At 34.6% G+C, this 25,041-nt stretch overlaps 3 protein-coding genes across 5 annotated transcripts in view; all 3 read left to right on the forward strand.

Moving 5' to 3' along the window:
- LOC126717045 (uncharacterized) overlaps positions 1 to 25,041 on the forward strand; it is a 93,433-nt gene that overhangs the window by 14,999 nt on the left and 53,393 nt on the right. The window lies entirely within an intron of this gene.
- LOC126717043 (uncharacterized) lies at positions 1,419 to 2,973 on the forward strand. Its single transcript, XM_050418198.1, has one exon. The coding sequence runs from the start codon at positions 1,663 to 1,665 to the stop codon at positions 2,953 to 2,955; it is 1,293 nt and encodes a 430-aa protein (XP_050274155.1). The 5' UTR covers positions 1,419 to 1,662; the 3' UTR covers positions 2,956 to 2,973.
- Positions 21,004 to 23,557, forward strand: LOC126717042 (uncharacterized). 2 transcript variants are annotated; one of them, XM_050418196.1, is made up of 3 exons: positions 21,004 to 21,401; positions 21,501 to 22,911; positions 23,006 to 23,083. In XM_050418196.1, the coding sequence occupies exons 1-3, from the start codon at positions 21,123 to 21,125 to the stop codon at positions 23,008 to 23,010; spliced, it is 1,695 nt and encodes a 564-aa protein (XP_050274153.1). In that variant the 5' UTR covers positions 21,004 to 21,122; the 3' UTR covers positions 23,011 to 23,083. The 2 variants fall into 2 exon arrangements, with proteins under 2 accessions (XP_050274153.1, XP_050274152.1); XM_050418195.1 differs by having other exon boundaries at positions 21,006 to 21,401; positions 21,501 to 23,557.

Below are 25,041 nucleotides of genomic sequence, written 5' to 3' on the forward strand. Positions count from 1 at the left end.
GATTACAAACTATTGTTATGGAAAAATGGAATTGAGGAATATAATTTCTATAGAAGGTAATTATCCAAAAAATAAAAAAGAAATAAATAAAACTCCGGTAAAAGTTACCCAGAAGTTTTACCCGAACATATCTCTATTAAATATTCATTTTATCCCATATTAATAGTAAGATAGTTCACATTCACTCTCAAACATTACCAAATCTTTGTTTTTTTTCTTTTTTTCATTTTTCTCTTATTTATCACATATGGGTAAGAGAGAATTTCAACCTAAATAAATAAAAATCAAGGGAGTGATAGACTCAACATTAAAAAAAATGTTTTTATTAATAACAAAATTTCTATACTGCATTTCTCATTGTAAAAATGGATTAGCATTGAACCAAGCTCGCTTATGTGAAACTCTAAAAGATTTTTCTCTTTCATTTTGAATCCCCAAATTACAATTACTAGTGAACTTCTTTTAGAGGTATTGTTGGATTAGCTTTGTTGTTTTGACTTTTGAGTTGTATTGGCTAAATTGGAGTAAGGAAAAACTTGCGTAAAGAATTGATCATATCAATATAAATACAAACTTTTTTTTTTTTTTGAGAGAAGAATATAAAGACAAACTTAGTTGCACTCTTTATTTATATATTGAATAAAGGCAAACTTAAACTTGTGGTAAATGATTTTAAATAAATGATAACGATTGACATAAACAAAAGAAAAAAAAAGTAAAAAACAAATTGTATTTATCTAATCACAAGAATGGAGGATCAATTAAAAACATATTTTGAATTTTTGTTGCACAAGCATTCTTACTATGTATATTCATAACTATTTAGGTGCATTCCCTTTCACTAAAAAAAATTACGTTCATTATTAATGAAAATAAATTAAAAAAAAAAAATCCATTCCATAGTACAAGAGAAGATTTTACGCCTTCCACAGTGTTACATTAAAAAATTGAAAATATCCACAGGCCACACTCAACCCAAGCAAGCCCTTTAAAGTTAAAACATTCACATCTAATATTCATTAACTCCAACGGCCTCCGTTACTTAACAGAACAGGGCTGGGTTTGAATGAATGAATATTTGTTAAATAAAACCACACCTTCTTCCAAATCCCTCTTTTTTCACTTTTACTCTTTACAATTCTAAAATTCAGCTCTAAAAGTTAAAACCCACCAATTCTCTCTCACTCTCACGCACTCTCTCTTTCTCTCTGTTTTTTTTTTTTATTTCTCTCTCTAAACAAATTTGATGTTGTCCATGACTGTCACTGTTACTTTGCATGTGATAGAAAGAAGAAGATGGAGCAGCAGCAGCAGCAGCTTCTACATTTTTGCGATTCAAAGCATCCCTTGGTCTTCCAACAATATGGTGGAGGTACTTGTTGTGGGTGCCAAGAATCAATTAATGGTCCTCACTACTGGTGTAAAGAATTCGGATGCCCTTACTACAGACATCATAAATCATGTGCGGAATTGCCGCTTGGGTTGCACCATCCCTTGCACCCAATCCATCCTCTTATTCTCTCTCCTGAACAGATAGATTATGGCAAAAACATACAATTTAGCAAATGCGTACTCTGCAATGAATCTCGCAACCAATACACTTATCGGTGTTCCCGCTGCGACTTTAGTCTTCACTTCAAATGCGATTCTTTACCTCCCACCATGGAGGCTGAAGTCCACGAACACCCTTTGACCCCTGTTTGGAAGTGGATCACCTTCACATGTGACCTTTGTGGCGTAGAAGACAAAGGTTTGCCCTTTCTGTGTAATTCATGTTGTTTCTTGATTCATAGAAAATGTGCTTATCAATACCCACGCAGAGTCAAAGTTGTGCGTCACAAGCACCTCCTCCACCTCACCCTTTCTTCTCTTGAATTCCATCAACCCGACTCCCGATTTTGTCAAATATGTGTTCGTAAAGTGGACACACGTTATGGGCTTTACTATTGCTCCAGATGCAATTTCGTTGCCCACCTTGATTGTGCTATAGCCAAGGAAAACAGGGAGGATATAGATTTGTCAAAATTTAAAGATGAGGATTCAGAGGTCGATGAGTCCATTGACTCAGCAGCACCTTACGAAGTCAAAAAATTCAATGTGGGGGAGGACAAAACTCAAATAGACACAGAAATTGCACACTTTAGTCACGAGCATGATTTAAATCTTACTGATGAGGTTCAAAATAGCCAAAAATGCAATGGGTGCTCACGAGCCATTGTCCCTCCCTTTTATAGTTGTGCCAAGTGTAGCTTCTTTCTTCATAAATCTTGTGCTAATTTACCCAAGAAAAAGCGACATCCACTTCATCAACACCCACTCACCCTCGTCCCAATGAAACCAAGTGGGTTTTTTTGGTGTGGTGCCTGTAAGCGGGTTTGTAATGGCTTCTCCTATAAATGTGAAGGATGTGATTTTGATCTTGATGTTCAGTGTAGTTTGCTCTCAGACATCCTTGTCCACGAAGGTCATGAGCACCAACTTATTCTCTCCAGCACAACATATCAACAAAATTGCACTAGTTGTAATTTTAAAAGTAACCAAATATTTCGTTGTACTGTTTGTGAATTTGCTCTCGACTTCAAATGTGCTACGCTACCATATACCACAAGGTACAGACAACATGAGCATCCCCTCAGTCTTAGTTATGCTGTTGAAGATGACTCTAATGAGTATTATTGTGATATCTGTGAAGAAGAACGAGATCCAAAACATTGGTTCTATTACTGTGAAAATTGCAGTTATCCTGCTCATCCCAATTGCATTTTTGGGATATACACAAATATTAGGTCTGGAGATGTTTTCACATCTAACTGTCACTCACACCCCCTTACCTTCACTGTGGAAACTGAAGACGGTCCTCAATGCCACAGTTGTGGTGATCCTTGTAGAGAGTTTATCTTACAATGTGCCTCGTGTAATTTTTACATCCACGATAAATGTTTATGGAAAAGATGAATGTAATTTTAATTTTTATATTTATATTTTCTTCTTTGATTGAGCCTTCGTTTTTATTATTAAATCTAATGTGTTATTACAGCTTTATAAAATGGGTCTTGCTTACCTTTTATAACATTAAGTGGAATGTTAATGTGATTTTCTATTATTATTCAATCAAATCATATTTCCATTTTATTCTTGATATTACTTACCCCATTAAATTTGTTAAAAAATAAAACTGAGACCTCAGACTTGAGTCTTATTGTGATTTGAGTCTAATTTTCTACAATAATATCATCAAGCCTAAAATTTGATTGACTGATCACATGTTTTTGCAAACACTTGTAGTCAATCTGCTGGTCTAGTAGTAGGAAAAATGCTGCATTCTAAAGCTTCTGTTATATTTGACCCTTTGTAATTTAAGGTTTTATTTTACACATGATTGTTTGAATAGTGTTTATATATCTGCTCTTATATTTTACCTTTTATAGGATCATGTATATATCATGAAGCTTCTCCTATGATGTATCTTTCTCATGTTTTAACGATAGAGTTGCTAAGTATCGTTCCAAGTGATTGTTTGACTTGGAGCAGTTTGTTGTTGCAGCATAGAAGAGACTAGTTGGTTTTTAGGAGTTGTACTTGTAAATCGAACCCTTCCATTGTATGGACGGCATATCAAGATCAAAAATGATTTATTGATCGCACTGACATTTCTCTTCAATGTATATGTATTGTAATGAAATGGCTAGTTGAGTTATCTAGTTGAATTGAATGTACTCTAAGGTTATCTTTAAAACCTTGCCAGGCAAAGAGACTACTTCAAATTATGCTTGATAAGTTCTGGGCTTAGTTTAAAATGTTAGTTGGACCTTTCTTGCTTTGAACAGTGTCATTGTTATGTAGCACTTATAAATTTTCAAGGGAGAAACATTTTCTGTTACCTGTGTACTTGTGTTTAAAAACCATGCTTTTGTTTCTTTTCCCTCAATTAATTTTTAAGCATTCTAGTTCTGTGATTTCTGTCCAGTTGTGTTCTTATTATTATCTTAAATGATACTATGTTTATATTCCTGTTCTGATCCTCTAAATCTGTCCACTTTTTTCACTACCCAATTCTTATGTTAGTTGTTTCAGTCTCTTGATGACTCTTCAATTACCATAGCTGGCATTATTCGCCACCATAAGACAAAGTGCTTGACATCTCTTGAGCTTCCCTATACTCCTTTTTTTCTTCTTAAATGACTTATGTTCATTTTTCAGAAGTCCTTTACTAACATTTATAATTGGCATTTTATTCTTGATAACTTACCACATTAACTTTATTAAAAAATAAAACCGAGATCTTAGAGTCTTTTTGAGAACTGAGTTTAAATTTACTACAATATATCATCAAACCTAGAATTAAGGTGATTGATCATATGTTTTTAAAAAACACCTATACTCTGCACCTTTAGTAATAAGAAAAATGCAGCATTTAAGCTATATAAAAGTATTCATTCCTGCGTTCTAAACTTCCCTATTATAATTGATCCTTTGTATATTAATGTTTTATATTACTCATGATTCTTTGAATAGGGTTTCCTTATCTGCTCTTCTATTTCACCTTTTAAAAATCCCTATTATAGCTTCTCTTATGAAGTATCTTTATCATATTTTATTAATGAAGTTCATAGTTTGATTAAGTACTGCTCCAAGTGATTGTTTTATTTGGAGCAGTCTATTGTTGCAGCATAGAAGAGATTAGTTGGTTTTTAAGGTTTAGGGTTTAGGGTTTAGGGTCAAGAACTATTTATTGGTAGCATTGGCATTTCTCCCCAAGATATATGTATTTTTAATGAGATTTCATGTTATATGGGAATTTCTGGCACCTTGTATGTTGTTTGGTGATTCTCATCATGTATGGTTTAATATGGTACTAATAAAGGGGTCTTGTTAATTAGATGTCCTTTTAGAATGCCTATGACGTTTGAGGATTTTTTCTTTATCTGAGTTGGGAAAATTGCATCAGTTAAGTTTGATCCATGTTAGAATTGGATGAGGTTACAAATTGCAACTTTTAATTAACTGGATGAGTCTGATTGTGGCTGATTTGCTTTGAACGGTGCGTTTGAGTGTTTTGAACAACATTAGCTAGTTGTTGGCGCACGTGTGTTTGGTTGTTGGGCATTGGGTAGTTGCCAATGATATGACTCTTTTGGGTCATGTATGGGGTGTATCCTACTGGTACCAGTTTGACACAAGGTCTTAGAAACATTGTCTTTAGTTGCATAAATTGCATAATAATTCCAATTTTATTAGAAAATTTTAAAATTCCAAGTTTATTTTTCTGGTAAATTTGCTTATTATTTTGTTGCAACCATAGTTTTAGTTATGCCTAAATTAAAAATTCTTTGAAGGAATATGATATTTATTTGAAATAATTGTATGTGAAAATGTAAAGCTGGACTTTTCTTCTAAAGATGGAGTTGGATAACAATGCTAAAGACTTTTGCTTGGCAAAGACTTATAGCTCAATTTTAGCGGTAGATAGATGTCCTTCTCAATGCTCCCATAGAGGCACAGGACACAGCAGTTGGCCGAGTGCATTCTTGCATAGCTTAATTATTGTTTTGTTACTCATGGACTTACCCACGGTCTGGATCACCGCAAGGCAAACCACATCATTTCCTAGCAATTGTTCTTGCAAAAATAGTAATATCTTTGGACTCAAACTATATCTCCTGCATTTTGCACAAATGAATTCCAAGCCTCTTCATTTAAAAAATCTGCCCTAACAATTTCATTGGTCATTATTTGACCATATGTTTTCAAAGATTTTATTGTTAGTAGGATTTTACAGTTAGTTTTTTCATCGCCTTTTGGAATATCCATGGTTTTGAAATCAATCTTGCAGGGGCAGAATCTGCAAAAATTCACAATGGTCCTTGAATGCTAGTAGAAACCAAGGGCTTTGTAAATAATAATGACAGCCCAAAATTGAGACACAGATTGAGGTTGCAAATAATAGAGAACTTAAAAACGGAGACTCAACTTAAGTTTGCCAAGAGTAAGTGAGTAACAAAGAAGACCCGAAAATGGAGAATCATTTTGAGAATGAAAGTGGTGAGCTTGATTAGATTTAGAGGTATGTTGGTTTTTGGTTTAAATGGTAAGCTGGATATCAAAGATGAAGTTCTTGAGCTTGTTAGTATAGATTGGCTTAGTATTAGGTGAAATTTTCAAATTGAATGAAGAGGCAACATAAATTTTTGCTATTAGTAAGCACTTTCAAAAGTGATACTATAGTTGTTTGACACTTAAAATACTTGAATGCTATTTGCACACCTTATTGTACACCTGTTTTTAACACCTGACCTTTAGAGCATCATTTCAAATTGAAATAGAGATCAAATTTCCATGAAATTCAAAACTGCTATCATTTTTCCTGTGTTACTCAAAGTCTGTTGTTGAGGTGAGTTGAAGAGCCTCTAATCTTAGCTTATTTTGTAATGACTTGGAACTTAGATTATGTCATGATCAAGTACACATGCTATAAGATGATACACTTATTTATACTTGGAAAAACAAGCATTTTTTAAAGCTCCAATACCCAATCTCGAACTCAAGATGCTGTCTCCACTTTCTTGGGTGTCCCCACTACCCAAAGATATGAGCACTATTTGGGGTTGCCTTCACTAGTTGGTTGAGCAAAAAAGAAGTCATTTAGTATCATCAAGGAGAGAATATGGAAGAAATTGAAGGGCTGGAAAGAGAAACTTTTATCACAAGCAGGAAGGGAGATTCTTGTCAAGGTAGTTATACAAGCAATTCCAAATTGCCTAAAGGTCTCATCAATGATATTGAGTCACTCATTAGGAAGTTTTGGTGGGGATATCGCGGTGAACAAAGGAAAATACACTGGGCTAGCTGGGAGAAGATGTGCCGGCCTAAGGGTGAGGGAGGGATGGGGTTCAGAGAGCTAAGTAAGTTCAATGATTCACTTTTAGCTAAACAGATCTGGCATCTTGCCAATAATGAGAAGTGCCTTTTCCATAAAGTATTTAAGGTGAAGTTTTTCCCTAATCGTTCTATCATGGAGTGTGAGAACTTAAATAAAGGGTCGTATGTGTGGAATAGCATCATTCAAGCCAAACATGTTATTGAAGTTGGCAGGATTTGGAGAGTTGGAAATGGTGAATCCATTCAGATCCGAGGGGATAAGTGGCTTCCAAAAGTTTCGGGTTCCAAAGTTATATCAACAGTATCGGGTTTGCCCTTGGACTCAAGGGTATGTGACATTATTGACCAAGATTTGCATATATGGAAATCTGCCTTGATCGACCAAAAATTTATGCCTCATGAAGCCACTATGATAAAAGACATTCCCTTGAGCTGGCACAACACTCAAGATAAGCAAGTGTGGCTGCCCTCAAAACATGGGGAATATACAACCCGATCAGCCTACCAGTTATTAGCACAGAAGAACAGAAACTTGCTGTCAGGTAGCTCTTCAGATGGAGGGAACAAACGTTTTTGGAAGTGTATTTGGAGTCTGCAGGTACCACACAAGGTAAAGCATCTGGTTTGGAGAGCAGCGAATGAAGCATTGCCAACACTTCATAACCTGTTATGCAGAAAGGTGGTTAATTCAAGTTACTGTCCAAATTGTAAGTCTAATGGTGAAGATACGGGTCATGCTTATGGAGTTGCCGGAGGCTACTTGTGATGAAGAGCTGATGAAACTCACTAGACAGAAGTTTATGGTTTTTGCTGATCTCTTGGCTGTGTTGTTCATGAGGAAGGATAGGGTGGATGTAGACCTATTGGCCATGATCTGGTGGCTTATTTGGAGTAGAAGAAATGCTGCACAAGTGGGCGAACCTGTCTTCCAATTCCATCAGCTACGGGCAAGGGCAGAGCAGTACCTGTTGGAGTTCAAGTCTGCCAAGGTGCGTGTCAGCAGGGGCATGGCAGATACTGTAAGGGTTGCTAGATGGGTACCTCCCATACCCAATCAGAACAACATCAATTTTGACGGGGCTGTCTTCTCCGATGTGGATGCAGTGGGTCTAGGTGTGGTAATTCGTGATGCTTGTGGACAGGTAATTGGATCATTGGCAGAGCACATCCCAATCCCAAATTCAGCAGCAACTGTTGAAGCTCTAGCTTGCAGAAGAGCTTTGCTCTTTGCGAAAGAACTGAGTATCTTTGATACTGTGTGTGACCCTACTATCACTTTTTGTAACCCATTGTGGTTGAAAAACGAGGCGTAACAGCAGCCAAAGATGTAGGAATTAAGCTATAATCCTTCCACATTGATCCTACTATCACTTTTTGTTGATTACTCTCCCCGCATCCCCCCTCTTTACCTGGATCCCCAAGACAAAATGATCTTACTGTTATTAACTTATTATTATTGTTTGCTTCCACAAGCAAGATACAATATTTGTTTGATTTCTGTGGCGTTTTATAGTTAGTAGGTTTTGTGATAGGCTGATATCCTTTGTTTTTTTTTTTTTTTTCATTAGCCATCTATCCAGGTTCTAACTTCTAAGTCCTCTATTAAATATAAGTGCAATGCAGGATCTTTGATGGAACAAGAGACTGCATAAGAACTTGGCATTGGAAAGTGAACAGTTGCTGAAGTAGTGAGTTCCTTCCTGTATATACCCTTATGTATTTTGAGTATGTGAATTCTTTTTAGATTTGGCTTCTTGCCTTATCTTTTTCCTCTTTTCTTATTTTAGGTTGCAGTGGGTTTTGTCCTCAGTCGTTAGAGTTTCTCACCTCAATTTTTGTTGCACTGTACAATTCTGTTTATTCAGAGACATGTACAGCAGAAAGGGGTTGCATTTGATTATCATTTCTGATGTTTGTGGAGAATGTTGCCAACTTTATAATAGTAATTATGTATAACTAACAAGACAAAGATTGAGGTTGTGGAGAAAGAAGTATTCATGCTTATCAAATAGAACTTTAGTGATTATACTTTTGTCAGGAATGGAATTATAAACATTTACTCCAAGTGCAGGGATTTGGAGGATTTGATCAAAGTCTTCAGTTGGATGTCTCAAAGGAACTCAGTCTCATGGAACTCCTTAATTGCATCTTTTGTCCTTTGTGGGCTGGCTCCAAGGCACTACAAATGTATGAAGAGATGAGATTGGAATGCATACAGCCAACTGATGTTACATTGCTGTCCTTGCTCCATGCTTGCTGGCTTAGTTGAAAGGGGCATGGAGCTATTGGAATCCATGGCTAAAGATCGTGGGTTGAGTCCAAGATCGGAACACTATGCTTGTGTTGTTGACTTGTTGGGTTGGGCAGGACTTCTTACCAAAGCAAAACATATTATTGATGGATTACCAGAGAATTGGCAAGCATTCCTTGGTTCTTGTAGCATTCATGGTGATTCAGAGATGGGAATATATGCTGCAGATCAGTTTTTTTTTTTTTTTTTCAGCGGCACCTAAAAACCTAACACCCTATATTTTATTGTCCGCTATCTATTTTCTTCTAAAGGGAGATGGAAAGAGAGAGCAAGGACTATTAAGAGAATGAGGGAAATGAGGTGGCAAAAGAAACAGGTATGAGTTGGATTGAGATTGAAAAGAAAGTCCAAAGCTTTGTTGTTGTGGACAGAATGCATGCACAATATGGAAACATATATGGGGTTTTGGCTGAGTTGTTTAGACACATGACAGATGAAGGATAAGTTCTACATAAGAGGCTCATTCTCTATAACTTGGATCTAGATGGGAAGGGACAGTCATTGGTTTGATTTACTAACCACTCAAATATTTCTAATGTTCTGTGTTTGGTCGGATAATCTCTCAATGTAATTGGATGTTTGGATTATTAGCTTGTTCTTGATTTAAAAGCTAGTTGAACTTCTAAGTGGTTTTGCCTACTTTGCAAACTTTGTAGGTAAGGGCCAAATAGGGAGGGAAAGAAGTTAGCAGATGGTGTGTACTGCATTATCTTTTAAGACATAGAGTTGATTAACAAAATGTTCCCCTTTTTGTACCAGTTCTCTATGTCTGCTTGTCAAACTAAAAGGATATGTTGGTTTTCTATGAGCATCATTGGTTATATACACACAGCTGTGCATATGATTAGCTTATTATGATTCTTGTTTCTTGACATACCTTGTCTAAAATAAATGAATTTGGCTATATAACCCTTGTTAGTTAATTAGGATCTTTAGAGCCCAACCCAATGTAGTTGTAAAAAGGTTTAGCTGAGTTAAATTGAGTTGAATTGCTCTTAAATATTTTTACGTAAAGACATGTAAGCGTGCCTTGTGCAACTAATGTAACTCTTTCTCTTTATAATTTTATGACATTGTTTCTTCTCACTGATTAGCTGCTCAAGTAGTGCAATCAATATCAATGATTGTCTGTAACTTCAACTTTATCCTTAGCAATCATCAACTTGTTTCACTAAGATGGTTGAATTACATGGAAATTTTTTATCATCTTTTTCATCCTTCATTAAGAATTCTGATTAAACCAAAATGTGAAATGCTTCTGGCTAACAAGTCCAATTCCTTGTAAACAGAATATGGACAGGGGATTGGAGAGGAGGCTTGATCAATGGAAATGGTGTGGCTTTTGCATTTCCTAAACATATTATGGATGTTCTGGTTGCCTCATTAAAGCAGGAGGTGTATTCAGATTTATGGGGGCTTAAGTTGTTCTTTTCAAAGGCTTGGGCAATGCTGCATTTAAATATATACTTGATGCAGCATTAATGTGCACAGGAGAGAATCCACAAAAATGGCCATCCATGTCTTTGGTAAGGCTGAAGAATGCAGCTTTGGATGAGGTTATTGTTTGATTGATATGTTTTCCTTGTGTTGTTGTAACTTCTTTACCGTGCAGCTACTTTTTGCTGCTTTTGTTATCCATGTTTCACTTATTGAAATAAAATTAATGCCTTTCTTATAATTTAAAAAAAAAAAAAAAAAAATTCTTTAGGCCTTTGAAAAATTGAGATAACCCATTTTTCGTTGGCATTTAATTAATATTCTAGGAGATCATGCTTGGATTGTGTTATCTAAATTCCCAACTAGCTATTATATTTTGTTTAGTGTGTAATGAATTGGCCATTGCCTTTATGAGCAAAGAGAATCAGTCGTAAGATTAATGCAATAGAAATTTTTTAACAAGGGGTGAAAAATGACTTGTGAGAAAATAGAGTTGAAGAACTTCCTAATTTTGTACGAAATAGACTTTCTAATTTCAGTTACAGCGCCAATTGACTTCAAATTAAAATCTTTTTTTTTTTTTTTTCCTCGAGAAGTCTTCCAACTGAAATCAAGTAGATTTATTTGCAGTGAATCCAGCTTAGAAAATTTCCAATTTTCTCGAGTAGACCTAGTGGTACACTTGTACAAAAGAATGATGAAACATAAATTGAAATAACGTTACAAAATCAATTGTGATATATTTATTAGGAAAAAATGCCAAGAGACCCCTCAAACTTTGAGGCAGTGGCCAAAATACCCCTAAAATTTTGGTGCAGCCAATTTGCTCCTTAAACTATACAACCTTGCCAAATAAAGCCATCTGTTAGTCTTTCTGCAAAGTGACTAACGGAACACAATGCACACGTGCATTTCATTTAAATCAAAGAAAAAAAATCCCCCACATTCTGATTTGTATAGAGAGTGCATCGCCTGAGTTTATGGTTCTGCCGCCATTTATATTTTCTGCCACCTATCGTTGTCTTTAAACCTGTAGCCATTATTGCCATCTATGGGTAAGAGGAAAGAGAGTATATGCGAGCTTGAGAGAGAAATCCAGATTGGAGAAATCTATGGATTAATTTTAAGAGAGGGAGAGAGAGTTTGAGATATGGGGATTAGATTTGGGATTAGTTCTAACTTCTGACAGGCTAGAGCTTGAGAGTTTTTGGCTAGAGAGAGAAAATTGAAAGAGAAAGAAGTTGCATAAAGAAGCTTTGGTTTGAGCTTTGAGACTTTGCCAAAAACCCAGGATGGTACCTGTCGAACATGATCCGAGGGTGGTGCATACCTCCGCCGATACCGTAACCTCTTGGATGCTTCCTGTGCTTGCCAATACAGCCATATCTGGCGCTCACTATTTATGGCCTCAAACAAGTTTACATCATTTGAAACTCTCTTTTCTTTCAGCAATAGAACAATTGAAAAAGAAACTCAATTCTGGGAAGTGATATAAATAATTTTAAAGTAGCCATGACAGAATGATTAGAAGCTTATGATGAAGAAAGGAGTGACGATGAACATGTTGAAAACACATCTATATAGTGTCTTCACAAATGTGCTTGTCTTTTGACTTTAATGAAGAAGCTAGTAGTTATGATGATGGTTATATTGCTAAGGTAGGTGAACTCAGCGTTGAAGATGATGTGACGAGTCCGTGCTTCTTCGTATTCCTCTTCAAACGTGTCGCCATTGTTGGGATCTCTCAATCCGTTTCAAATTTTTTTTTTATTTATTTAATAAATGAAATGCACGTGAGTTCCGTTAGTCACTTAACAAACAGACTAACGGATGGCTTTATTTGGCAGGCTTGTATATTCAAGGTGCAAAATTGGCTAAAATAAAAGTTTAGGAGTATTCTGTCCACTACTTCAAAATTTAGGGGGTCTTTTGGTATTTTACCCTATTTATTAAAATAAGTTGGCTCCACGATAAACCTGTCATTGTGGTGAAGTGCAAGCCAACATGAATACTACATACATGCACATAGAACCCCAAGGCATGTGATCTCCTCAGGAATTATTAAGCAATATGCATAGCTAAACCAATGATCATACTGAGTTGGCTATGATTATTAATAATATTTTTTTGTTGCCTATCAAAAAAAAAAAAAAAAAACTGCAGTACTTTCCCGAGAATGATGGTAATCATGTAACTATATAAGTTACGTAACTATATAAGTTGATGGTAATTTAATCACTGAAATCAGTCCCATGATGAAAATTACCATAAATTTATGGCATTGTTGATTTTTATAATGCTTTTCAAAATGATTAGGGTATTAGTTTTCTCTGACCAAAATTGTCTACAAAGCTTTTTCCTTAAGTTGTAGAGTACTGACAAAGTGGCAATAGTGTGTCACAAGCAAAATTTATTTCCATTTTTTGAAGTGTCAAAAGTTGATTTAAAAATAAGCATAACTGATGTTGTGGGAACAATTTAAGACATGAGCAAGACTATGCTTGTGAGAAAATTCTTAATTTTCTTTGGTACAACTCAACACTGCTTGATTTCTAATTTCTCAGGTCTGCAACTTGGATTATTATCATAATCATTTGACCTTGACCTCTATTTCAGGCTACACACTCTGTTAGACAATTGTCTATTTTATCTTTTCTGACTGCCTCTGCCTTAGATCTTATATATTTCTAGCCACCTCTTGTTCTCGAATGCTTTGAAACTTAAATAAAGAACTCCTTACCAGTCAGCACAGTGGTCTTTGTTTACATAATTAAAAACTGTCTTAATCAAATTTTCTATATCTTGTCCTCAAAGTTATGTCTAGATTTTAGTTAATGCATTCATTCTGTATTCTATCTTTTATTGCCATTATCAATGATTTTAACTAAATTACTTAGGATAATGGCTTTGTTGAGTTCAGTTGTATTTTTTAATTGCGATTAACCTATTTTGGCATTGTTTTTCTCAAAAAATTTAGTTGACATTGTCTACTGTTTGGTATGTTGCAGTAGGAGTCTTGGTACTTTTAATTTTGGTACACTTGGTTATTTTGTAACTGAAGCTTTAAAAATGTTACCACCAGAGTGAATTCTGCATTGCATTATTTTGAATGTTTCATCCTTTTGAGACCCAAACCTGTCTACAGGGTTAAATATGGCTTGGGGCTAACCAAACCTCAGGATTCCAATATGCTAATTTGGATTTAATATTCTAAGTTATTGTACGATTAAATTACTCTAGTATAACTTGTTCCATATGGTTGATTTGATTTTTGTAGGTGTGGCAAGAGTTTTGGATTACTGGAGATGTTGACGGACGGGGTGACCCAGTATCAAATCCAAATGGTCCCCAGGATCATGATCTTTTCTTGATATGTGCAAGAGACACTGTCGAGCTTCTAAGGAACCATCCAAGTCTTGCTCTTTGGGTAGGTGGAAATGAGCAAGTTCCACCAGATGACATCAACAAAGCTTTGAAAAATGACCTGAGACTCCATCCTTATTTTGAAAACTCCAATGAAATCAGCAAATCTTCTGAAGATTTATCTGCAGTGCCAAAAGATCCTAGCCAATATCTTGATGGTACACGTGTTTACATCCAAGGATCCTTGTGGGATGGGTTTGCAGATGGAAAGGGGGGCTTCACTGATGGCCCTTATGAAATCCAAAATCCCGAAGCATTTTTTAAAAATGACTTTTACAGCCATGGATTCAATCCTGAGGTTGGTTCTGTTGGAACACCTGTTGCAGAGACTATCAGAGCAACTATGCCTGAAGAAGGCTGGCAGATTCCATTGATTAAGAAGCTTCCAAATGGCTACACGGAAGAAGTTCCAAACCCCATATGGGAATACCATAAATACATTCCCTATTCGAAGCCACAAAAATGTGTTAATCAGATTGAACTTTATGGAACCCCAAAGGATCTTGATGATTTTTGTTTAAAGGTGAATCAAATTTTTCCACAGCAATTCTATATGCCTTGCATTTTTTTTTCTTTTTTTGTGATGACCTAACTTGAAATGATCATCAGGCTCAACTGGCTAACTACATTCAATATAGAGCTCTGCTGGAGGGCTGGACTTCCCGTATGTGGAGTAAATACACTGGCGTCCTGATTTGGAAGACACAGAACCCTTGGACTGGTCTTAGAGGTCAATTTTATGATCATCTCCTAGACCAAACGGCTGGTTTCTATGGCTGTCGCTGTGCTGCAGAACCAATCCATGTCCAGCTGAATCTGGCTACATATTTTATAGAGGTAATTTCTACACTAGTAAGAGTTAAAATTTATGAGTTTGAATTGGATTTTGAAATTCAATGAATATTTAATATTCGATGAAGTGTTTTCATAGGACACTTATTGAGCCTGAATAATCTTTTGAATTCAATAAAACTGATGTTTTCTTTTTGACAGAGCAAAATAATAGGTTAATAAAAAAAATCTTGCAAATTTTCTCGTAGCTGATTTTCCTTTTTGTTTTTTTATGTGTGGGTTGACAAGACCAGAGGGGTGGCTGTAATCCTTAAGTTTGTGTTTCTTAAACTAAAGAATATTTCAGAAGAGGGCATATATGAAACTAATGCATTTTACTAGAAGACATTCTTCGTACTTGATACTATTTAAAATAATCCCATCCACAGATGGTATGTAACTTCACAATTGTTTTCTGATCCTGCCACAAGCAGGTTGTCAATACTACGTCTGAGGAACTATCCAACATAGCTATTGAAGCCTCAGTCTGGGATCTAGAAGGTACATGTCCGTACTACAAAGTTTTTGAAAATCTCTCTGCTCCAGCCAAAAAAACAGTACCCATAGTTGAGATGAAGTATCCAAAGTCTAAAAACCCAAAGCTGGTCTTCTTCCTTCTCCTCAAACTCTACCACACATCAGACTTTGGTATTTTATCTAGGAACTTTTACTGGTTGCATCTGTCTGGTGGAGATTACAAGCTTCTGGAGCCATATAGAAGGAAAAAAATACCCCTCAAGATTACATCCAAGGTTTTCATCAAAGGGTCCACTTATGAAATTGAAATGCATGTTGAAAACGTGGCCAAGAGAGCTGACTCTAGAAGTTTAACATATATGAACAATTTTACAGCCAAGCAAGGTAATGGTGATTTTGATATGGCCTCAGTGGAACCTGCAACTAGTGGGACAGACGAAAAACATGAGGTTGGTTTGTTCCAGAGGATTTTCAGATGTTTCACAAAGGAAAATGGTAGTTTGAAGGTTACCGAAGTAAATGGGGCCGATGTAGGAGTTGCTTTCTTCCTTCACTTTTCTGTTCATGCATTGAAGACAGACCACAAGGAAGGAGAGGACACAAGAATTCTTCCTGTTCATTACTCGGACAACTATTTCTCACTAGTGCCTGGAGAGGTTATGCCCATTAAGATCACCTTTAAGGTCCCTCTGGGTGTCACGCCTCGAGTTGCGCTGCATGGCTGGAATTACCATGGTAGGCATACTGTCCATTGAACTGGGTAAAGAATACTCTTTTAATTTTGTTTGCAACCTTGTGGAAGTATAAAATCTATTGAGGTCAAGTTTTACAGAGGAAATCATTATCACAAGTTCCTGGAATGCTGGAAATATACTTATTGTCCTCTTCTGCTCTGAGAAACATTTGTCACTTAAAGTTTCACCAATGATACCGGGAATGAAGCAGATAAACAAATTGAGAGAACCTTCCAAATTTCTGCCAATGTTATCTAGTTCTTCTTAGGTGAAATACCTTCAAATTTATAATATATGGTGTTAAGTGTTAACTCCATGTGTAAATAATTTGCAGATATGGACCTTTTCACCATTTGCTTGCTTTTTATGTGTGTTTTCTCTGTACTTTATGTCATTATATGTCTTGATTAAGAGAGTGATGGAATGAAAGAAAGATACAGAGGGGAAGGGTGTTTATTCAATTAAAAGTTAAAACTATACAAATAAGAAGCTGCCTTGTTGCATTTCACAGATTAAATTGGATTGGCTTTTCCCTGCCTGGATTGGCTTTCAGCTGGAGGTTTTGTTGGATTGAATTTGTTGTTTTGAGTTGCATTGGCTTACCTAGGTTAAGTGAAAAATGTGCATTAAGAATTAAAACCAGCAAACACTTAAGCAAGCTTAGCTACACTCTTTACTTGATATCAACTTGTTTTTTTTGTGTAAAATGAAACTTGAACTCCAATAGGAATCTCAGTTTCTTTTTCTATTATTAAAATGATTGAGTAGATTGTACGTAAAGAAACAAAGATGTGTGTTTCTTCAAAGTATCTTTGTCTTGATATTGTAATCTTGTTTTCTTGGTTATTAGAAAAGAATTTGAAGGGACGGTAGCAAATTTTGATGTTGTGGCATATTTTCTTAGTTATTAGAAAAGAATTTCAAGAGATGGTAAGAATAATTGATGTTGTTTCTTATTTTCCTTTTTTTGGTTATTAGGAAAGAATCTAAAAGATGGTAAGAATTGTTATCAACCTAGATTTCATTTTCTTTTTTTTTCCTTTGTTTTTTTCCTTTATCTAATGTTTTTGAATAAAGGAATGATAATCTTATTATAATTTTATGAATGAGTATCATGATATTTAATGACTTTCCTTTTTCTTTTCTACATCAATCTAGTACTTGTAATTTTGGAAAAGAAAGAAAATGGAAAGAGGAAACAAAAGGCAAAAAAGGGAAAACAAGCTTAAGTAGTATTTGTTCTGCCTTTAAAATTGAAGACCAATTGTGTTAAAGCTAAATTCTTAAATGTACTAATATGTTCAAGTGGCCAATTAACTATAGTTACTAATCTACTTTCTAAAAGAAACTAGTTAAATTAACTAATAATAAACATCTTTATCGACATTTATAAATTAAGAAAAAAGATGATAAAAGAAAGTCAAGTAATTATGTATATCTCTTAGGTAATCACAATAGAATCACATAAAATAATTTAATATAACCTTTTGAATATAAGATATAATTAGCATTTGACTGTCTTATTACAAGTTTTATGTTAAGATGCCATTGGTGTACTAAACTTATTAGGAGCAAAACAACTTCTTTAGAGGAAATGCAAGTTATCTTGCGCAAAAGGCACAACAGAATTAAAACTAACGAAAATTATGCTACGTTCTATTGCATCATATGTTAATACAAACCAAAAAAAAAAAAAGTGTTTAAAAATCAAACATATTTTTGTCAAGATTTGGTGGCTCAATGCAAATGGAAGGTTGGCAAAACATGATAAAAAAATTAAAATAAAAGCTTAAAATAAATAACTTTTACAAGCTTGAATTTATGACTCACATAGAAAGAGAAGAAATACTACAACAATAGGGATCTTTCTTGGTGATGACTCCTAACTAATGAAAATGATCTTCCAACAATTTAGGTCAAATGTTTTGAGGATGGACCTTTTCAAGTCTAATGTAAAATAGTTAGGCAAATTCATATATGAACACAATTGTTAATAGATTCTATAGTAGAAAAAGAATATATATATATATATATATATATATATTATTTGAAAAATAAGGATACTATTGAAGAAGGTACTAGAATTTTTTTTAAATGTAAGCATAGAGATGATTCTTGAATGGATTGGGTCACACAAAAGATAACTTCCAAGTTTAGAATATGTATATGAAGGAATAATAAAAAAATAAAAAAAATAAAATTTATTCATTCACTTAACTTCTTAATGTCATTTATTATTTTCTTCCAAATCAAGAAAGAATTGCAAAATATGCAAAGAAATATTCAAAATGTAAACAATAAGGCGATAAGAATAAAGAAAAAGAAAAGGTAATGGGATGAGTGAAAGAAGTGCATATGAACTTAGCTCGTTTAGCAAGCCAAAGAATGCTTTGAAATCAAAAGTATAAAATTCTTCCTATAAAAAAAGTATAAAATTCTATAGAATTTTTGAGTTGTCCTTTCTTGTTAACCTAAACAATAGAAATCAGTATTAGTAATTTCAAAAGTTAAATTTTCAGTAAATTCTATCTCAAAATTCATCATTTAAATGTAACACAAGAGATAAAATTTCTTTTGTGGATAACCTAGATAGAGACGCATATATAAATCTTATAAATGAATGAGCGAATGAGTCACAAATCTTTACTGGTGGTATCAATAATTTCATTCCATGCTGTGATTTCCCATGCCATGACAAAATAGCGTAAATAAATCACTCGTATAGTGTTGTGGGTGCACCAATCACTCAATGTACCAAAGTGCCGCATAAATCTTTCTATGTCCCGCGTCAAGAAGTGAAATGGAAGCCGTATCAATCATAGCGATGCCCCAATAGAGAACTCCCACGTAAGGATCCTGCTGATCCAAAATAAGAAGCGCTGGAAACAAGTTAACGAACGGGTGGTGACAGGTTGCCATACGAATATAAAAGAGAAAGCATATGGAAGATGAAGCTATGGCTTGTCGATAGCAGTCCCACTTTATGGGTTCCAGATACTGTAGCACCCATTGTAGGAAACACAAAATGAAAAGAAAAAGGAAATGTTACAATGAAGTATTTAAGTCTAAGTTGGCAAGCAAGCATATGCCTTGCCTACTTGCCTACTTCTTCCTTTATTCTTTATTTCTTTCTTTTGTTTTCTTTGTTTTGGAGCAAGCATCTATTCATGGACACAATGGCATGAAATCCTATATATAGTAGATGTTATATAGGGATTTCATATGAAGTTAGACTTAAAAAAAAAAAATTGAAATAGAGGATAATTTGGAAGCTTCCTTAAGTGTATTTTGAAGCCAAAATTGGATTCTTATTGATGTAAGTATTGATAGCTGCCTTTGTATATTTGTTCACATGTATATGTGTTTTTCTTTTGGTATTTATAAACAATAGATTACTTTTCTTACTTTAAATTTGTCATATAGATGTTAAATGTAATAAGATTTTGTTGCACTTGACACTATATTTTTGTGAGATATATTACTTCTAGATGGTTTGGTATGTTACATTTAATGTAGTTTGGATAAATGGTATATCACTCAATTATTTTTCATAAATCAATTTTTTCTTGAATCACATTTTTATTTAATATCTATTACAGGTTAATCACACACAAAATTTCAAAATAATTAAGTATTTAAGTATACAATATATATATATATATATATATATATATATATATAATCACTCTTCATAGATAAGTGAGTTTTTAATGTCTAATCACCTTGATATTTAGAAAGAATAATAGATCTCCTTAATATTTAATAAGCATGATAATTGGAGGAAAGAAATTGAGTCTAATAATGGGATTACAAGCGATTGTTATGGAAAAATGGTATTGAGGAATATAATTTCTATAGAAGATAATTATCCAAAAAAGAAAAAAGAAATAAATAAAACTTTGGTAAAAGTTACCCAAAAGTCAAACCTAAACATATCTCTATTAAATATTCATTTTATCTCATATTAATAGTAAGATAGTTTACATTCACTCTCAAACAAGACCAAATCTTTGTTTTTTTTCTCTCTCTCTCTCTCTCTCTCTCTCTCTCTCATCACATATGGGTAAGAGAGAATTTCAACCTAAATAAATAAAAATTAAGGGAGTGATAGACTCAACATTAAAAAAAATGTTTTTATTAATAACAAAATTTCTATACTGCATTTCTCATTGTAAAAATGGATTAGCATTGAACCAAGCTCGCTTATGTGAAACTCTAAAAGATTTTGCTCTTTCATTTTGAATCCCCAAACTACAATTACTAGTGAACTTCTTTTAGAGGTATTGTTGGATTAGCTTTGTTGTTTTGACTTTTGAGTTGTATTGGCTAAATTGGAGTAAGGAAAAACTTGCACAAAGAATTGATCATATCAATATAAATACAAACTTTTTTTTTTTTGAGAAGAATATAAAGACAAACTTAGTTGCACTCTTTATTTATATATTGAATAAAGGCAAACTTAGACTTGTATTAAATGATTTTAAATAAATGATAACGATTGACATAAACAAAAGAAAAAAAAAAGTAAAAAACAAATTGTATTTCTCTAATCACAAGAATGGAGGATCAATTAAAAACATATTTTGAATTTTTGTTGCACAAGCATTCTTACTATATATATATTCATAACTATTTAGGTGCATTCCCTTTCACTAAAAAATTTACGTTCATTATTAATGAAAATAAATTATAAAAAAAAAAAAAAAAATCCATTCCATAGTACCATAGAAGATTTTACGCCTTCCACAGTGTTACATTAAAAAATTGAAAATACCCACAGGCCACACCCAACCCAAGCAAGCCCTTTAAAGTTAAAACATTCACATCTAATATTCATTAACTCCAACGGCCTCCGTTACTTAACAGAACAGGCTGGGTTTGAATGAATGAATATTTGTTAAATAAAACCACACCTTCTTCCAGTTCTAAAATTCAGCTCTAAAAGTTAAAACCCACCAATTCTCTTCTCTCGCTCTCACGCACTCTCTCTTTCTCTCTGTTTCTTAAATTTCTCTCTCTAAACAAATTTGATGTTGTCCGTGACTGTCACTGTTACTTTGCATGTTATAGAAAGAAGACGATGGAGCAGCAGCAGCAGCAGCTTCTACATTTTTCCCATTCAAAGCATCCCTTGGTCTTTTATCCCCGAAGTCATTTTTAGATTATCTAGATTAGAAGAGATTTACATACGTAATTGTAAGGAGCTTCGGGAAATTCAAATTCCAAGGCTTCCACAATCTATTAGAGAAGTGATGATAGAACAATGCCCATCGTTGCTTCCACAATCATCAAGTAGATTATTGAATCAGGTGAGGTCTCTCTCTTTGATAATTAAGTAGTAAAGATTCAATTTTTTTGTTAACTTCTTTCACAAACTTCAATTTCTTGTTTTTGTTTAATGCAAGCAGTTTGGAAAAATTCTAGGGATTCTATCGAATAGAGTTCGTGAAGGTGCAAGAAGCGACATATTAATGGATCTCTTTGACGACTCTGAATCTGAATCTGACTCTGAAATTGAGTATAGGTTTATTTTACTACCAGAAACTGAGATTCCAAAGTCACTTAAATTCAATCATCAGAGTTTTGGAAATTCCATATCATTCAAGGTTGGTTGCAAATTTCCAAAATTGGTCGTCTGTGTTGCTTTTCGTTCTGCGGAGGCACATATGGGTTGTCGATGCTTTGGGGCTCACGTTTCCATCAATGGTTGTAAGCAGTATTCCGAATATAGACCCACAAAAGAAAGCTACGAGGAACTGTGGTTATTTTCTAAATCTCTAGGGCAGTTGAATAAACCAAATCTATCTGAACAGAATCAGGTGGAGGTTGAGGTTAGTTGTGTAATTGGCCCTCGTTATGAATCAGTTTATGGTCCTGCCTACTGGTGTCAAAGAGGTGGATACCGGCATTGGATAGACACCATTCATCATAAATCATGTGCGGAATTGCCGCTTGGGTTGCACCATCCCTTGCACCCAATCCATCCTCTTATTCTCTCTCCCGAACAGATAGATTATGGCAAAGACATTCAATTTAGCAATTGCCTACTCTGCAATGAATCTCGCAACCAATACACTTATCGGTGTTTCCGCTGTGACTTCAACCTTCACTTCACATGCGCTTCTTTACCGGCCACCACCATGGAACCTGAATTCCACGACCACCCATTGACCCCCATTTTGAAGTCGTTCACATTCACTTGCGACCTTTGCGGCAAAGAAGGCAAAGGTACGCCCTACCTGTGCCATCTATGTAGTTTCTGGGTTCATGGAAGATGTGCTTCTTTCCCACGCGTGGTCAAAGTTGTGCGTGACAGGCACCTCCTCCACCTCACCCATTCTTCTCTTGAATTCCATCAACTCGACTCCCGATTTTGTCAAATCTGTGTTCAAAAAGTGGACACACGCTATGGGCTTTACTATTGCTCTAGATGCAATTTCGTTGCTCACCTCAATTGTGCTCTCGACACCAGAAACAGGGAGTACATAAATTTGAAGGAATTTAAAGATGTGGATGAAGTTCCAGAGCTGAATGAATCGGCTGACTCAGCAACTTACGAAGTCAAAAAATCCAATATGAAGGAAGACGGAACTCAAATATTCGAAGAAATTAAACACATCAGTCACGAGCATGACTTAAAGCTCACGAATGAGGTTCCAATTAACCAAATATGTGATGGGTGTGTAAGAGCCATTTTCCCTCCGTATTATAGTTGTGTAAAGTGTAGATTCTTTCTTCATGAATCTTGTGCTAAATTACCCCCACAAAAACGACATCCACTTCATCAACACCCACTCATCCTCCTCCCAATGAAACCAAGTAAGTATTTTAGGTGTGATGCCTGTTCTCAGTATTGCAATGGCTTCACCTATAAGTGTGAGAAATGCGAGTTTTATCTAGATGTTCAATGTAGTTTGATCTCAGACATCCTTACCCATGAAGGTCATGAGCATCCACTTATCCTCTCCTACATGGCACACCGACAGAAATGCAGTTGTTGCGGTAATGAAAGCTACCAAGTATTCCGTTGTAGCACTTGTGAATTTGCACTCGACTATAAATGCGCTATACTACCACATACAACAAGGTACAACCAACATGAGCATCCCTTCACTCTATGTTATAGACTTGAAGATGACTCTGGTGAATATTATTGTGATATTTGTGAAGAAGAACGAGACTCAAAACATTGGTTCTACTACTGTGAAGATTGTAGTTATCCTGCTCATCCCAAATGTATTCTTGGGGAATACCCAAATTATAAGTTTGGAGGTATTTACACATTTGACTGCCACCCACACCCCGTTACTCTCGTTGAGAAAACTAAAAACCACCCTCCATGTCACAAATGTAATAATTCTTACGAATATTTTATCTATCAATGTGTCCAATGTAATTTTAACATGCACGAATTTTGTGCATTGAAAGGGTAAATATAGTTTTGTATTTTATTTAATTCAAGACTTAGTCCACAGAATTTCAGACGTTTGAAATTCATCAAATGACATTGCAGTAATTCTTTTCAACTCTCTTTCTTCTAAGCATGGTTCATATAGGACATAAATACATTGTATTGACTTATGCTTGTTTGTCTCTAGTTGAACCTTATCTTGTTCTCATCTCTTAGAAACAAGAAACCTGTAGATGGTAGGCTTTTTAAAATTTTAGTATCTTTTGGCACATTGTTTAGCAAGGGAAGTTGGAGCTTGATGTGGAACATGATGATCCAATACTAGAACTAAAAGGAAAATTGCAAGTAGTTCTTTTAAGTTTTGTATGACTACTTTTTCTTCTCTTTGTTTCTATGCAATTTAGACTACATTCATTTTTCTTAAGTCTATGCCCTCAGCCCTGTTTTTATATATTAGGTGGGTGCCCATTATTTGGAGAGGAAAATGGTGCGTATATATATATATATATATATGCAAAACTTGAATGCTTAGATTCAACAGCATTTCAGGTTATTACATAATTACATGTTTATCAACATATTTTATATCATTATTTTAGTTATGATTATTTTTACTGCTGCTGTTATTTCCACGAAAAGCTTGATTATGCATGATTAACAAGTGCCCTTCCTCTTATCATAGATGGTGAGGTTCTTTTCCTATCTTTTATCAACATAAATTTTATACATCATCTCTGTAAGAATATTGATCTAGTATCTTAACTTAAGGTACACTATTTACTTTGTGATGTTGATGTTAAGAACATGGTGATTTGGGAGCTTTAATTGTTAATAAATTGGCTGGTTGGGTTATCTAGTATAATTGAATGTACTAGATAATGGAAGTTGTATATTTCAATCGGTCAGGGCTAACGGTAATTTAATTGACAGTGTCTTGGCAACCTAGGTGGGGGGAACAAAGTTGTTCTTGATCCTTTTTTTAGGCTGCAAACCTAGGCAATAATAGATATTGCTGATTCTGGGCAAGAGCTACACATTCTTGTTTTTTACAACTTTTAAGAGTTAGCTAGAATGCTATTCATTAACATGAAATATGATTTTCATGCCAAATTTTTAAGAAGTTGTAAGATTTTCCTTTCGTTGCAGATCACAACATTTCCTAGCAATTTCTCTTGTATCAATAGTAATATTTTTTTGGCTCAAACTATCTCCTGCACTATGCACAAATGATTTCCAAGCCTCTTCTTCATTCAGATTGTTTGCCCTGACATCTTGATTTGTCATCATTTGCCTATACATTTTCAAAGATTTTGTAGTTAGTAGGATCTTACAGTTGGCTTGGTCATTGTCTAGTGAAATTCCCACAAATGTTAAAATCAATCAAAGAATTTCACAATAGCAGTGAATAAACCAAATGGCATGGTCCTCAAATGTCAAAAAAGGGATTTTGTAAATAAAAATGACAGCCCAAAAAGGAAGACTTAGCATGAGATCGTAAATTGTAGAAAGCACTTAAGAATAGAGGCTCTACTTAAGTT

The sequence above is a fragment of the Quercus robur genome, chromosome 3 (assembly GCF_932294415.1).
Source record: "Quercus robur chromosome 3, dhQueRobu3.1, whole genome shotgun sequence".
In the NCBI taxonomy this organism is placed as follows: domain Eukaryota; kingdom Viridiplantae; phylum Streptophyta; class Magnoliopsida; order Fagales; family Fagaceae; genus Quercus; species Quercus robur.